At 43.2% G+C, this 14,143-nt stretch overlaps 1 protein-coding gene across 48 annotated transcripts in view; it reads left to right on the top strand.

The window, feature by feature from the left end:
- The window catches only part of LOC145534388 (nucleoporin SEH1), a 101,910-nt gene extending 91,841 nt beyond the window's left edge, over nt 1-10,069 (top strand). For 20 of the 48 annotated variants that reach the window (XR_014074552.1, XR_014074536.1, XR_014074543.1 and 17 more), the window contains 5 exons: nt 168-287; nt 686-807; nt 2,222-2,351; nt 2,809-2,867; nt 9,624-10,069. Coding sequence is in view for 15 of the 48 variants with exons in the window: in XM_081561761.1 (XP_081417887.1) it covers nt 168-287; nt 686-807; nt 2,222-2,351; nt 2,809-2,867; nt 9,624-9,765 (573 nt within the window). In the remaining 33 variants the exon portion in view is untranslated. Of the gene's footprint in view, nt 1-167; nt 288-685; nt 808-2,221; nt 2,352-2,808; nt 2,868-7,516; nt 7,615-9,623 lie in introns of all 48 variants that reach the window. The other 28 variants (XR_014074526.1, XR_014074522.1, XR_014074535.1 and 25 more) reach the window with 5 other exon arrangements.
- The last annotated feature ends 4,074 nt before the right edge of the window (nt 10,070-14,143 follow it).

Below are 14,143 nucleotides of genomic sequence, written 5' to 3' on the forward strand. Positions count from 1 at the left end.
CAAGCCCACTAAAAATGTTCAAATTCTTCTTCCATTAGTGCGAAATTAATCAATACAAAGACAGTTTTTCCTTTAAATTTTTTCATACCACACTTTGAATTGGTAACCTCAGTGCATGTGTGTAAGGTTCAGAGTCTAAATCTCTCTCCTGAATGTGTTGTTTGTAGGTCTCCGTAATGTTTTTGCCCAGAGATAGAGGGGACTATGCCCAGTTTTGGGATGTTGAGTGTCACCCTCTTAAAGAGCCTCACCGGAAGCACACCTTAAGATTCCAGCTCTCTGGACACGTGAGTGTTACACTGAATTTAAGTAAATTACTGGGTGTGTTTTGAAGACGCCAGGTGAAACTGGCCTGAAAAACTGGCCTGAGAAAGCTAAGTATGTTCCTGGTTTTATTATAATCCCATTAATTCTACTGTAGCTGCTTATCTTAGTTTTATTATGTGTCTTTATTTATTGGCTCTGTGAAATCTATGTTTGCCTTAATTAGGTAAGGTTTTGTGTGTGTGTGTGTGTGTGTGTGTGTGAGAAACACACAGAGAGAGAAACAGTACAAGATAAAGCATTTGTAATTAAAGGTTAAAAATCTGAAGTGTCCTTTTTAAGAATTAGGAAGTAGTAAAATTCAGTTGGGTAAATGTCCATGTATTTATTTCTCCTCCTCCACCCTGTGATTTTTTTATAGAGTATCAGAGCAGAAAGTGAGCCTGGAATTTCACGCATTTCCACAAATAGCCTCATTAAAATAGATAATTTACTTAAGCTCCGAAGACAGGCTGTATCCGAGGCTTCTGGCCTCATACCTGGGTATGTTATTTCTCTCATTCTTATGAGTTTTTCCCAGTACTTTATTGAGGTATAATCACATTCGACAAAATGCCCAGTGGCTTACCTGTGATTGACATGCGTCACTCCACTGCAGTCAAGGTAGAGACTTGACTCCCAGTTCCTCTCATCTGGGAGTTCTCATGTGGCTTCTACAGCCACCCCCACCCTCACGTTGGGTTTGTTCTGTTCCTGTGGATTTCATGCACACCTGCACTCAAGTTTTGCCTGGCTTCTTTCACTTAGGTGGTGATGTCGGGATCACTGGTGTTGGTGAGTCCACCTGTGGTGGGTACCATTGTGTGTGGAGTTCACACGCCCCATCACAGGGGCACGTCACCATTGTTTCTTTATCCTTTGGCATTTGGTGTCTTCCAACTTGGAGCTCTTGTGAATGAAGATGCAATGAACGAAGATGCAGTGAACATTGTTATATGTGTGTTTTTGTGGACATATTCTTTCATTTCTTTGGGTAAAAATGTCTTAGAGTAGAATTACTGAGTCATGTGGTAGGAATTTTTTTAACCTTAATCTTAAATCGAAGAATGTTCCCAAAGAAACCTTTCCATTTTACATTCCCAAAAAGAGTGTATGAAAGTAGATTCTTAAAAACTTTATAAAATGTATGGTACATCAGCAGCTTGCAGAGCTTTAATGATAATATGTAAATGTTTTACCTAATGAAAATATTTTTTTTTCAGGGATGTGTTTTTTTAATAACTTTTTATTGAAGTATAGTTGATGTATAGTGTTGTGTTTATTTCTGCTGTACAGCAAAGCAATGTTATATACATTCTTTTCCATATGGTTTACTCAGGATATTGAAAATAATTCTCTGTGCTATACAGTTGGACCTTATTGTCTATCCATTCTATATATAAAAGCTTACATGTGCTAATCCTAACCTCGCAGTCCGTCCCTCCCCCAAACCCCTCCCCCTTGACAACCACAAGTCTGTTCTCTATGTCTGTGAGTCTGTTTCTGTTTCCGTAGGGATGTTCATTTGTGTCATATTTTAGATTTCACATATAAGTGATAGCGTATGGTATTCATCTTTCTCTTTCTAACTTAGATGAAAACATTTCTTATAATCCTTAGTTAACTCATACTTAGGTTTGACTTAGTTCTGGAGGAAGATGCTTTTAAGAAAAGCATGTTAAGTACCTCTCCGAGAGAGGAGGTTCTGCTGTCCGTATCAGCTGCTGCCAGGCACGCCTGGATGCTTCCTGGCACCAGCAGTGTTAATACTGGTCAGCCAGTCACCTTCACAAAACTACTTTAACTGAAATGGGGGAGAAAACACAAGTTAAAGCCACATTTTGTATAATTTATTATATACAAATAGTTTAAGTTTCTGTAGATTGTAAATAGTTAACTTTCAAACCTGTCTCCATAGCAGGCAGCTTGACCTGACCCACCGTGGAGTTTATGCCCCAGAAGATGTGTATCGATTCCTGCCAACAAGAGTTGGGGAGTCAAGGACGTTGAAAGTCAATTTGAGAAATAATTCTTTTATTACACACTCGGTAAGTTGGAAATACTGCTGTAGGTTGTGGAAAAATAAATGTATTATACTATTGGATAAACATTTTCCTAAGAATTAGAAGATTGTTTTATAGATGATATTTAAGGTATAATAGTTAATTTTTAAAACACTTTAATACTGTGTTTGAAGAGAAACTCATGGGAAGTTTATGATCCTTTGTCTGAAAATTATCTAGTATTTGTTTTCATATTTTCATTTTTTAGTTTCTGCTCTTGTTTTCTTCTGTATGATCCTATGAGCATATTTCTGGATAACATTTACTCCAGTCAGAACTATAGTAAACTCATTAAAATTCCCTTAAGTGTTTTCATGAGCATTTATTGTCTTAACTTCATCTTGTGGTGGGTATACATAAGCAAATGCATAGTGTGTTGATTTAAATATGCACAGATAGCTAACTTGTGTAACTTCATAAAGTGTTTCATATTAAATTCCAGCTCAAGTTTTTAAGTCCCAGAGAGCCTTTCTACGTCAAACATTCAAAATATTCTTTGAGGTGAGTTTATCATAAATCAAAGTGTTCTCTTCCCAGTACAGGTCTTTGTGTTCAGGAACCTGAGATTTCTCTTGGGGGCTAGGACTGTGAGGTCTCCCTCAGTTACAGCCCCTCATCTTCACCACCAATGCCCAGAGCACTAAGCACATGGTGAAGGGGATGAGGAGCCTGCAAGGGAAACAGCCTGACTGTGGGTGTACATGGCGAGCAACAACTCAGACTTGCGCAGTGTTTGGACTTACAGTGTGACTCCTGTTACCCAGTATTTTGACAGACGTATGCTTAAATAGAACCTTCGTTGTCTTATGATTAACTTTAGAGTAATTTCTGCGTCAGGTGTTACTTTCATCACACTGAGAATCAAGGATTTAAATTTTTACTAATTTGGACAAAAATCTTCCCAGATTAATTGGAAAAACTTTTATTATCCTGTTTTCCAGTGTAATTCTTGAAATAATCCTATATTGTTCTTAAATCAGGGCCTCATTTTCTTGCCATCCTTGCTTATTTTATTTTTTTAGTGTTTGTTTTTATTCATTTTTAAGGTATTTATATATATTCTTCCAGTTTTATTGATGTAATTGACAGACAGCACTGTGTAAATTTGAGGTGTGTAGCATAATGATTTGACTTACATACATCATGAAATGATTATCACAGTAAGTTTTGTGAACACTCTCATCTCATATAGATACAAAATTAAACAGAAGAAAATGCTTTTTTTCCTGCATCATGAACTATTAGGATTTATTCTGGTAACAACTTTCATATATAACACAACATGTTCAGTATATTTTTCATGTTGTATATCACATCCCTGGTGCATATTTATGCTACAAGTGGAAGTTTGTACTTTCTGACTTTTGATGTACTTTTTATTAGTCCCACCCACCACCTCCCCCAACCACAAATCTGATTTTTTCTATGCATTTGTTTTTTTTTCTAATGTCTGAAAATATTTTTATTTTACCATCATTTTTTAAAAATAATTTGTTACAATATTGCTTCTGTTTTATGTTTTGGCTGTTCTGGCTTTTTGGCCACAAGGCATGTGGGATCTTAACTTCCCAACCAGGGATCTAACCTGCACCCTGTGTGTTCAAAGGCAAAGTCTTAATCACTGGGCCGCCGGTGAAGTCCCTTGCCTTCATTTTTGAGAGGCGGTCTTGCTTAGTACATAATTCTGACAGTATTATCCCCCACTCCCATCTGATAAACCTGTTGCACTACTGTCTGGCTTACATTGTTTCTAACAAGAAGTCTACTGCCATCCTTGTGTTCATTCCTCTGCCTGATGTGTCTTTTTCTCTGGCTGCTTTTGATATTTTTTTTTACCATTGGTTTGTTTTTTTTTTTTGAGGGGGAAGTATAATTGACTTACAACACTCTTAGTTACTATGTTTCTGTACATTTCAAACTGATTTCACCACACTAAGTCTAGGATGGTACATTACCACACAAAGACATTACATAGTTACTGACTGTGTTCCCTAACTGTACATCTCATACCTGCGGTTCATTTACTTTGGCACTGGATGTTTGTGCCTTGTCATCTCTTCTTCCTGTACCCCCATCCCCTCTGGCAGCCACCTGTTTGTTCTTTATTTCTGTTTTGTTCTGTTTATTCATTTGTTTTGTTTTCTAGATTCCACATGTAAGTGAGGTTGTTCAGTGTTTTGTCTCTGACTTATTTCAGTTTAGCATAATAGTACTCTCTCAGTCCGTTCATGTTGTTGCAGATGGTAAGATTTCATTCTCTTATAAGGTTGGGTGTATCCCACTGTGTCTGCACCTTATCTTCATCTGTTCACCTGTTAATGCACTTGGGTTACTTCCCCGTGTAACATTGTTTGCAGTCCGTTCACTTTCAGTCTGTGTATGTCTTTAGATCTGAAGTGAGTCTCCTGTAGCCAGCATGTGTGCTGGTCTTGTGTTTCTATCCATTCAGGCACTCTTTTGATTGGAGCATTTAATCCATTTACATGTAAAGTAATTATTGATAGGTATGTACTAACAATTTTGCTAACTGTTTTGGGGTCTTGCTAATTTTATTTTTCCATATGATGCCTGTAAAGGCTGAAATTTCAAACTGGGTTGTCACTGAGATTTACAATTTTAACATTAGGGTTGCATTGCACTTAATACTAAAAAATAATTTTATCTTCATGTTTGAATCTTTAATTAAACTTTATTTATTATAAGCTCTTTCACTTTAGCATCAGGAAGTGGTCCTAGAAGCATGTTCTATTCTGTGAAAACTAGGCCCCTTGCAGGCAATCGAGGGCTGACTGAGTTACTAGCCCAGCAGCGCTGACTCAGAAGCTTAAGCTTCCTCTTGTTGTTGGAAGATGAATCATTCCCTCTACCCCTCATCCTTTCTTCCCCTTCTTGACCCCATTCCCCCATCCTCTGTGCTAGGAAACCTGCCTCTTAGGAGCCCAGCCCAAAGGCACAAGTTGTGCGGAGTCAGCAGTGAATACACCTAGACCTCTGTCAGCTTCAGTGTCCTAATTTGTAAAGGTACCGACAGCCTGGACTTGTTACAGGATACATGAGAGGCAGTCCTGGGGGTCCCCAGAAGCCCCAGCAGGACTCACAGGTGTTGACAGAGCATCGCAATTCTGTCAGCACTTTCCCAGCCAGTCTCTTCAACGAGAACGTGGACGAGGGTGGCCTTAAACACTCCCAGTCCAAACTTTCCCGCTTCTCTGCCCTGAGCTCTCCTCTGCCAATGGTGTGTGGATCCCTCCCCTGGGGCCTGAGACTGGTGATGTTCCAGGGTGCTTAGAGCAGGTTGGCTCTGCCGAGCTGAGGCTGAGCTGCAGGAGCAGTTCGCTGTTCACAGATAGTCATTTGAATTCCCAGTTGGGGCCCTTTTTAGTAACTGAGGACAAATTGATCCTGAGTGAGTGATTAGTCCTGAACACTGCTGTTATCTGAGTTTGAACCTGATCATAATGGCCTTAGTGAATAACTCTGCTTCCTGTTTGCTGTCTGCCTGGTTCACGTCCCTGAGCTTGATCAGTGTTTTGCAGGCATTGTGTCTTTAAATGTGAAGCATAGGGGTCGTGGAACACTTTTGTATAAACCAGCATACACCTGTCACAGCTTAGTGGAGGGGCTTCAGATCTTTGTTTCAAGGAGCACTTATCTTTAAAAAAATACTTGTTTTTTAAAAAGTTAAGACACCTTCAGGTTTTTAAAAAATTTGTTTGAAGAGCTAACAGCTTTTTAAGAAACAATATTTGCATTCACTTCATCTACAGTTTTGATAAAGACTCATGACTTACAGTAACTTGTTAAATTGTTTGGCCTTATGTCAGTGTATTAGTTGCTCAGTCGTGTCTGACTCTTTGAGATCTTGTGAACTGTAGCTTACCAGGCTCCTCTGTCCATGGGATTCTCCAGGCAAGAATACTGCCATTTCCTTCTCCAGGGGATCTTCCCGACCCAGGGATTGAACCTGGGTCTCCTGCATTGGAGGCAGATTCTTTACCAGCTGAGCTACCAGGGAAAGGCCTTATGTCACTGTTGCCCGTTTTATGACTTAAGGATGGTTCAGTCAGCTTACCTGGAGATGAACATTCCTTTTCCAACTTGCATTCCTGAATACACTGTAGTTTCACATTCTTCACTTAATTTGCTTTCACAGACTTTTTAAAAATTTAAACTATTTTAGCTGAAATTTGTAAATCAGCTCCTTTTTGATCCTTTGCAGAGAAAAGACCTGTTTCTGTTCGATACTAGTAGCATCACACGCAGCAGTCTCTGTTCCCAGCCAGGCTATGAGAAGGCTAGCCGAGGGAGGTCCGAGGGCAGTTTGTGGTTGCCTGGGAGCTGGGAGACCTTACAGGAGGCCCTGTGGCCCAAATGCAGATGTAGTTTTGGCAGTGAACAGGTCAAAAGTGTTTTCACATTGCCACTGTCAGCTTCCTCATGTGACCCTGTGGCCAGCTGGTAGCATCCTTCTTCCTGGTTGCCTGGCTGCCGAGCTCTTCCTCCTCCTCACGCACAGCTGCCTGCAGTGCTGTAGATGTGACGGGGGTGATGCTTAAAGCCTTCTTAACACGGAACTTTTTATCAGTGAGATGGCGTTTTGCTTAGTTTCAGTTTGTCCAAAAAACAGTTTTAAAATCTAAGATGTGTTCATTCTTGCCATCTCAAAGTAGACATTTTTATATAGTTGAACATAATGACTTGCCATTACAGTGCTAGAACATTTTTAGCTGTCCTAAATTAAATACTCACTGCTTTTCTGTGCAGCCTAGGTCATGTCACAGCATCTAAGAGAACTTAGAAACATGAGAAAATATTTTTTAATGAAGCAAAATTTGGACAGTGTACAGGTAGCATTTGGAATTGCCTCTTAAGATACGTTATGTTTGCTTTATACTCTTAAACATGTTATTACTTTAAAATGTCTTTAACTTTTTATACTTTGAAAAGAGATTTAAATAAGGTAATTTTATACTTTATTGGTGGCAGGTACTGAAGTTATTCTTATACATTTCATTATGGAACTTAGGATAAATATATAATGTTACAGATTCCAGCATCAACTTTAATAATTAGCAACTCAGTATAAACTTGGTGAAATATGAATAAGAAAACCATGCGTGCAAAGCAGTAACTCTGATCTGTTCAACCAGGTGAAGTAAACTCTACGTCGTAGAAAACTCTTCCCTCGTGACACGTGCATAGGCTTAGATCTTACATAGAGGAAGGCGGGAAGCTGGCCTCTTCATACGTAAGAATGGCTTCTTTCCACTTTGGAGAAGTAGAGTCTTGCTCCCGTAGCTCCCTGAGATTCCTCTCACACACACGGGTGGGGCTACTCCCTGTGTAAGCTTGGGGGCTTGTACTCCTCCCAGGGTTGAGGCCACTGGACGGGCTCGTGAGCTGTAGGGGCTGGTGCAGTGACAGTGCTGGACTCGGCAGGTGGACAGTCTGTGCAAGGCTCCAGGGGAGCCCCTCCCAGTCCCTGGTGGTCACCTTGTTTTTGCCAGGTGGCTGCCTGCCCTGGGGCTAGGAAGCCCCACTCCTCGAGTGGGAGCTCTGCTCCCTACCAGGAGGTCCCCTGTCCTGGCTGTCCTGCAGCCGGGCTGTTAGCTGACAGTAGGTTCTGGGGCTTTGCCTGAGGCAGAGGCATGGGGCCAGGGCGTGTACTGGGCAACATCCTGTTGCCCACAGAAGGTGGGTGATGGTGGAGGTGATGGAAGAGGGGCACTGACGGGTGGGGTTTTGGTCAGTGTTCTTCAGTGGGCTTTAGGTGGTCCCCTCTTTCTCATGACTTTTTAAGAAGAATCTGTTCTGTTCCCACTTAGCCCTTAGAGCGTCCTCTGCTGACTGTTTATTCAAGTCTAGTCTGCTGAGACTTTGCAGCTAATGCCCCGTCTGCCGGTCTCACACCCACACGCATTCTGCGAGCTGGACTTGTGGCTGAGCAGCCAGAGGGACGCTCCTAAGTTACAGAGAAAGAAGGATTCGGGTTGCTGAAGTTTATAGGTTCATGGTTGTGAGGGGCTGAGGTGTTTCCGGCACCTTGCCAGCCCTGCTTCTGCACCATCGGGTACTGGCTCTCATGCCTCTGCTGCAAAAGTTGTCCTCAGCTGAGGATCCCACGTTCTGTTCAGCATGCTTTTCTGTTACATGTTCTCGTGTATGTTTGTGTGTATGTATGTATGGGTGTAAAGCCCTCTTGGTCACCACGCTGCTGGGAGCTGGGTGGACCCTGGTTCTTCCTAGGTTGCGTCCCAGTTTATTCAGTGTCTGTGAATCTAAACCAGGTGATACATATTTGTCATAATATGTTTTTCAAAATTCTTTCTCAGTTAAATATAGAGTTATGCATTCCATGTTGAACTTTGTTAATAATGGAATCATCTAAAGATTTATTTTTGGATATTTTAATGCTTTTTAGTAATTCATAAGTTACAAAGCCTCTTAGGCTGGCAGATTGTACTACATTATTCTGAGGATTAATTAAGATGCTAACATGAAAGAGAATGTTGTCATTTGTCAGTGCCATCAGTAGGTACCAGTTTTTTTTAAAGCAGCTTTGTTTGATGTGGAAAAAGGTAAATGCATTGGTGAGAAATGACCTAGACTTTCAATATGTATATTTTGTTACATCCAGGAAAAGGGCTTTGAAATACTTGGCCTATTTGCTGAATTTCTAGCCCACTCTGCTGGGTCAGGAAACATGCTGGAAAGAGAAGCGCAGTCAGGTCCCTCTACTGAGCCCGCACATGCATGGCTGAGATCAGAGGGACCTGCCCTCCGAGGAGTCTGAAAGCTGTGAGGTTTCACTTAAAAACCATTAAGATGGAAGGTCGGTGGCATCAAACGGGCTGTGGGAAGGGCCTGCATCTCGTTCCCCTCAGGAATAAAGATGTATTTTTGAATTTTTTGGAACCTCGTTTTGTGAGCAGAAACAAACCTGCCAACATACTACTAGTACGTGCCTCAAGTAGAATCCGAACGTAAATTTTCAAGGAAACTCTTAGTAGGTTTCCTAAGGATTTTGGAGCAAATCTGCCAGCCCCAGTAAACGTTGGTTGCAGCCATGGGGCGGCCGCTGACATGTGCACCCTGAGCCTTCCTGGGCTTGGCTGCCTCCTGCTCCTGCAGACGTGGCACCAGACTCCAAGCCTTGCAGCTCCCATTTCTTTGACCAGGCTCGCTCTCCACCAGGCATCGTGTGACTGGGGGCTCTGTGTGCCCTGATGCCCTGTTGACACCCCTTTTTCTCTGCAGAGCCCAGCACTACATCAACATGCCCGTGCAGTTCAAGCCCAAGTCCGTGGGCAAGTTTGAAGCTTTGCTTGTTGTTCAAACAGACGAAGGCAAGAGTGTCGCCGTCCGACTCATTGGGGAAGCTCTTGAAAACATCAGCTAGAATCCAGTGTGTGTAAAGTAAATGACCTAAGTTACATTTTGGTAATTTCATTATTTCTACACTACAGTTACGCATTTGTATATATTTTGTATGATAAGTTGGATGTCTATAACTGTAGATTTGTTGCTTTGAGAAGCTAATACTGAAGACCTGACTAAAATAATCATGTATCTAGCCTACAGTCTTGTATTTAACTTTTACAGAGGAGAAGAGAGTTCTATTTTTGCATTGATGATGATATTCTGAATAAATTTGGCATATGTTTTAGTTGGTATATCCAGAAATAAACTTAATTTCCACTGAACTTGTCTTTTTTATATGATGTCATATGGAAATTAGAATGTCACTTTATTCTGCTAATTATTTCCAAGCCTCCTGGGTTTCTGTTCTGTGAATTTTCTCCTCCATCACAAAGTTTTGCTTGCCTTAAGCAATTCCTTCTTGGTTCCTTTGTCTTTTAGCTAATTGCCCAGAATAGAAAGGAAAGCTTCCTTCCAAAGAAACTCTTTCTCCAAAGTGGGGCAGTGTCCTTATTTGTACAGACACATGGGAGAGGTTGATGGTGTATTTTAGGAGAGCATTTATTGAAGTTAAAGGTGAACAGGATGACTTCAGAACCTGGTGTAGAAGGGCACAGCCATCAGGTACCATTGGGACCCAGGGGAAGGGACAGAGCCCCTGTGCTGTGACTTCCCTGGTTCCACTAGTTGTGGCCATTGCTGGTAGGCGTTTTGCAGCAGCGTGGGGGTTGTGGCTGATGTTGCTGACAGAGCAGGAGGACCATGGAGCATGTGCAGAGCTGCCACCAGGAGGGCTCTGACCCCAGCGTTTACACCTGAGACAAGGAAGTGCACTCCTTCCTGTGTGCAAGCTCAGGACATCTTACCTGCCAGCCACATGGGTTGTTGTCCACAGGTGAGAGCAGAGGCGGTCCAGCAACTGGCCATCCTCTTGGTTAAACCTCCCCTTCAGTCTTAGCACAGATACTAACTGGTTTTGTTTCTTCTTTAGGCTTTTAATTTCATCCCCAGGAAGCGGTCTGGGACGAAGGGAGCCTGTGAGTTTTCACCTGCACTCTGAGCCCTGAGAGCAGTGGTGGACTCAGAGCAGCAGGTGGAGGAGGAGCCAGTCATGTCTTATAGACGTCCTGTCTTGTGTGTCCGGTGCTGCCCCCAGAAGATGTCCATGGGCACATGGAGGCGCTCGTGTGCCCACTCTGAGCAGGGCTGGCCCAGGCCTCCCTCCGGGTCTCCCCACACGTCAGCAGGCAGCCCCACGCCCCTCACTCAGGAAGTTCTCCCTGCACTTGGGTTGACCAACGAAGTCACTTTGAGGAGTTGACCTGGGGACGTGCCATGTTGTGGACTCAGCCGCATGTGAGACTTGCTCCCTGAGGCCTTGAATCCAGGCAGGGACTCCCCTCATCTGAACTGACTCACAGCGAGCACCACAGACCCGCCATGCCAGACCCTGGGGCTTCCACTGCTATCAGCATCACCCTGGTCCTTTGGGTCCTGAAGGCTGATTCTGCAGCTACTTCCTAAACTCTCAGAGGCCTGCATGCATTGGGGCCAGGCCTGATCCCCTCACTTGTTCTTCCATAGGCCTGTCCTTGGGGGTCAGGGGCGGCGCTCCCAGCCCCTCCCCTCCCACAGGGAACCTTCTCTTCCTGCCTTCCAGGTGCTCAGGTGAGGTGGCCCATCTGACTGACAGGTACCTGTACTGAAGGCTGGTTCTTTGAAGCCTCGGTGTGTGAAGTGTAGGCGGGGAGAGGGGGAGAGGAGGGTTCATGGTCTGAACAAATGGATGAGTGTCTATATCTTATCTTTCCATAGAAATATCAAGAGTCTATGGTAAATGTATACAATAATTACTTGCATCTCAAGTCAGAAGCAGGTCGTGCAAATGGAGAAGTGTTGGAAGGGCTGAGACAGGAGCAGGCAGGGACCCTCAGCTTCCGACTGTGCAAGGCACAACCTTGGCAGGTGGAGGGGGAGGAGGTGAGACAGGACAGTGATGTAGTTGTCCAACTGGGGTTCCAAGAGAATTTCCTTTAAAAATCATAAAGTGAATTTGGTAATGTAACTGGATACACAACTGATACACAAAATCAGTAGTCTTTTCTATATAAGAAAATAGTAATGGAAGAAAAGATGCATGAGGAATCCCCCAGGAATAAATGTATGAAGAAATGTGTGTAATATTTACATGTAGCCTGCTAGGCTCCTCTGTCCATGGGATTTCCCAGGCAAGAATACTGGAGTGGGTTGCCATTCCAGGGGATCTTCCTGACCTAGGGATCAAACCTACATCTCCCACATTGGAGAAAGCATAACCAAAGTCAAAACACAAAGGACAAACTGGAAGTTTCTTGTTGACAGACACATTGGCCATTGCAGTCTTTCCTACTACAGACAGTGACCCTAAGACTCCCCTGTGTAGCTGTTACGTTGGGTGGAGCATGGCAGCACGTTCAGTGGGGGGACGGCAGGGCAGTCAGTGTGACCCGGTGGACGTTCCCACTGCTGTCCTGCCAGACTTCTGTGAACAGCACCTGTTTCTTTACATTTTTGTCAAAACAATATCTGTGCACACACTTTTCCCACTCGACTAGGTGGATCTGACAGGTACCCTGGTTCTGACTCGGAGCAGAGCACACCCAGGCAGGCACCTCCTGGAGGCACTCCTTCCCCTCCCCTCTTCCTCCAGGTGCCTCCAGCGAGGAGGATGGACCTGCCTCAGGCACTTCCCACAGGGCTGGCAGGGGAGGGGGGTAGGGGGTGGGGATGCCTGGGCCACCTGGGCACTACTGTTGGGCAGTGGCACCTGTGAGGCCCCTCCTCTCTTTACAACCCTGTCCTGAGGTAGGGAGGGGGAGCTGCCTTTCATGGGATTGTCTGAACTTTCTACCATGTTCAACTATTAACTATTTTTGTAATTAAAATGTTTTAAAGAGGTTAACGTAACTTTCCTGGTGGTCCGGGGGTTGAGAATCTGCCTGCTAATTCAGGTGACATGGGTTCGATCACTGGTCAGGGAGGATCCCACGTACTGTGGGAGCAATTAAGCCCATGTGCCACATCCACTGAGCCCCCACGTCTAGAGCCCATGCTCTGCAACAGAAGTCACCACAATGAGAAGCCCATGCTTACTGCAACTGGAGAAAGCCCACTCAAGTGCAGCAACAAAGACTGAGCACAGCCAAAAATAAGTAAATAAAAATTTTTTAAAAAGAAATTGTTTTAATAAGATACTTAGAAATCTAAACATCACTTTTTCTGCCAGCGTCAGTTAACTTAAGGGAATGTATCACTTATTAATGTAGGTATTGGGTAGCCAAATGCTGTCTGTCGACTCATTCTCAGAAGATTCTGAAATGATATCTCTCAGTCAAGTTCTAGATGGACTTCCCTTCTGGAGAAGCTCGTGGGTGGGAACGCTTGAAGTCCTCCCAGCAGACGCTCCTCCTTGACTTTGCTGTGAGATGTGTTACAGTCTAGTGTCCAGGAGGAGAAAGCAGGGCAGCCCCTGGAGAGTCTTTTTGGGGAGGATCCCTTGTGGGTGGGATCCCAGCAGGGCTGAGGTTAGAAGGTTTCCCATCAGCCTTGCCTGTAGGACCGTGTCGCACCTGCCTGCCTTGGAGGAGAAGGGTCATTGAGCCCGCCGCCTTCTGGGCAGTCGGTCACTTGTTTCCACTATGAGTTTGCTTTTCCCTTTGTTATTTAATGTTGATGTTAAAGCCACTAAGAAGGTTGCCTGTTTCTACACTGAAGTCTCTGGACATGAAGACAACCTATTTTTATATTTTACACAAAATATAGAACGTAAATGTATGTTTCTGTATTGCATAGGTTTATTAAATATAATTTTAAAATTTTATATATACACATACGTATCAGGATAAAGCAAATAGATTGAGGCTGTTATCAACCAAGGGTTTTAGTAGAAGACAAAAGTGATGGTATCATTCAAAGATAAGATATTAAGTCTATAACACTTGATGTTTCTAGCACCCAAAATGCTGGAAATCCTATAAATGGGAAGGGGAAGATAATCCAGTAGGAATGTGGATAAGAAAACATAAACTTCGACATTTCACAGAATGATAATTTTAGATGGCTAGTAGACAGACAAAACAGCTGTCTGAGGAGGCCTTAAAATAGCTGAGAAAAGAAGTGATGCAAAAGGCAAAGGAGGAAAAGAAAGATACCTGTCGAATGCAGAGTTCCAAAGAATAGCAAGGAGAAATAAGAAACCTTAAGTGAACAATGCAAAGAAATAGAGGAAAACAATAGAAATGGGCAAGACTAGAGATCTCTTTAAGAAAATTAGAGATACCAAGGGAACATTGCATGCCAAGATGGGCACAATAAAGGAC

Source organism: Giraffa tippelskirchi, chromosome 14 (assembly GCF_054371585.1).
Source record: "Giraffa tippelskirchi isolate mGirTip1 chromosome 14, T2T-mGirTip1v1.2.pri, whole genome shotgun sequence".
Taxonomy (NCBI): Eukaryota; Metazoa; Chordata; class Mammalia; order Artiodactyla; family Giraffidae; genus Giraffa; species Giraffa tippelskirchi.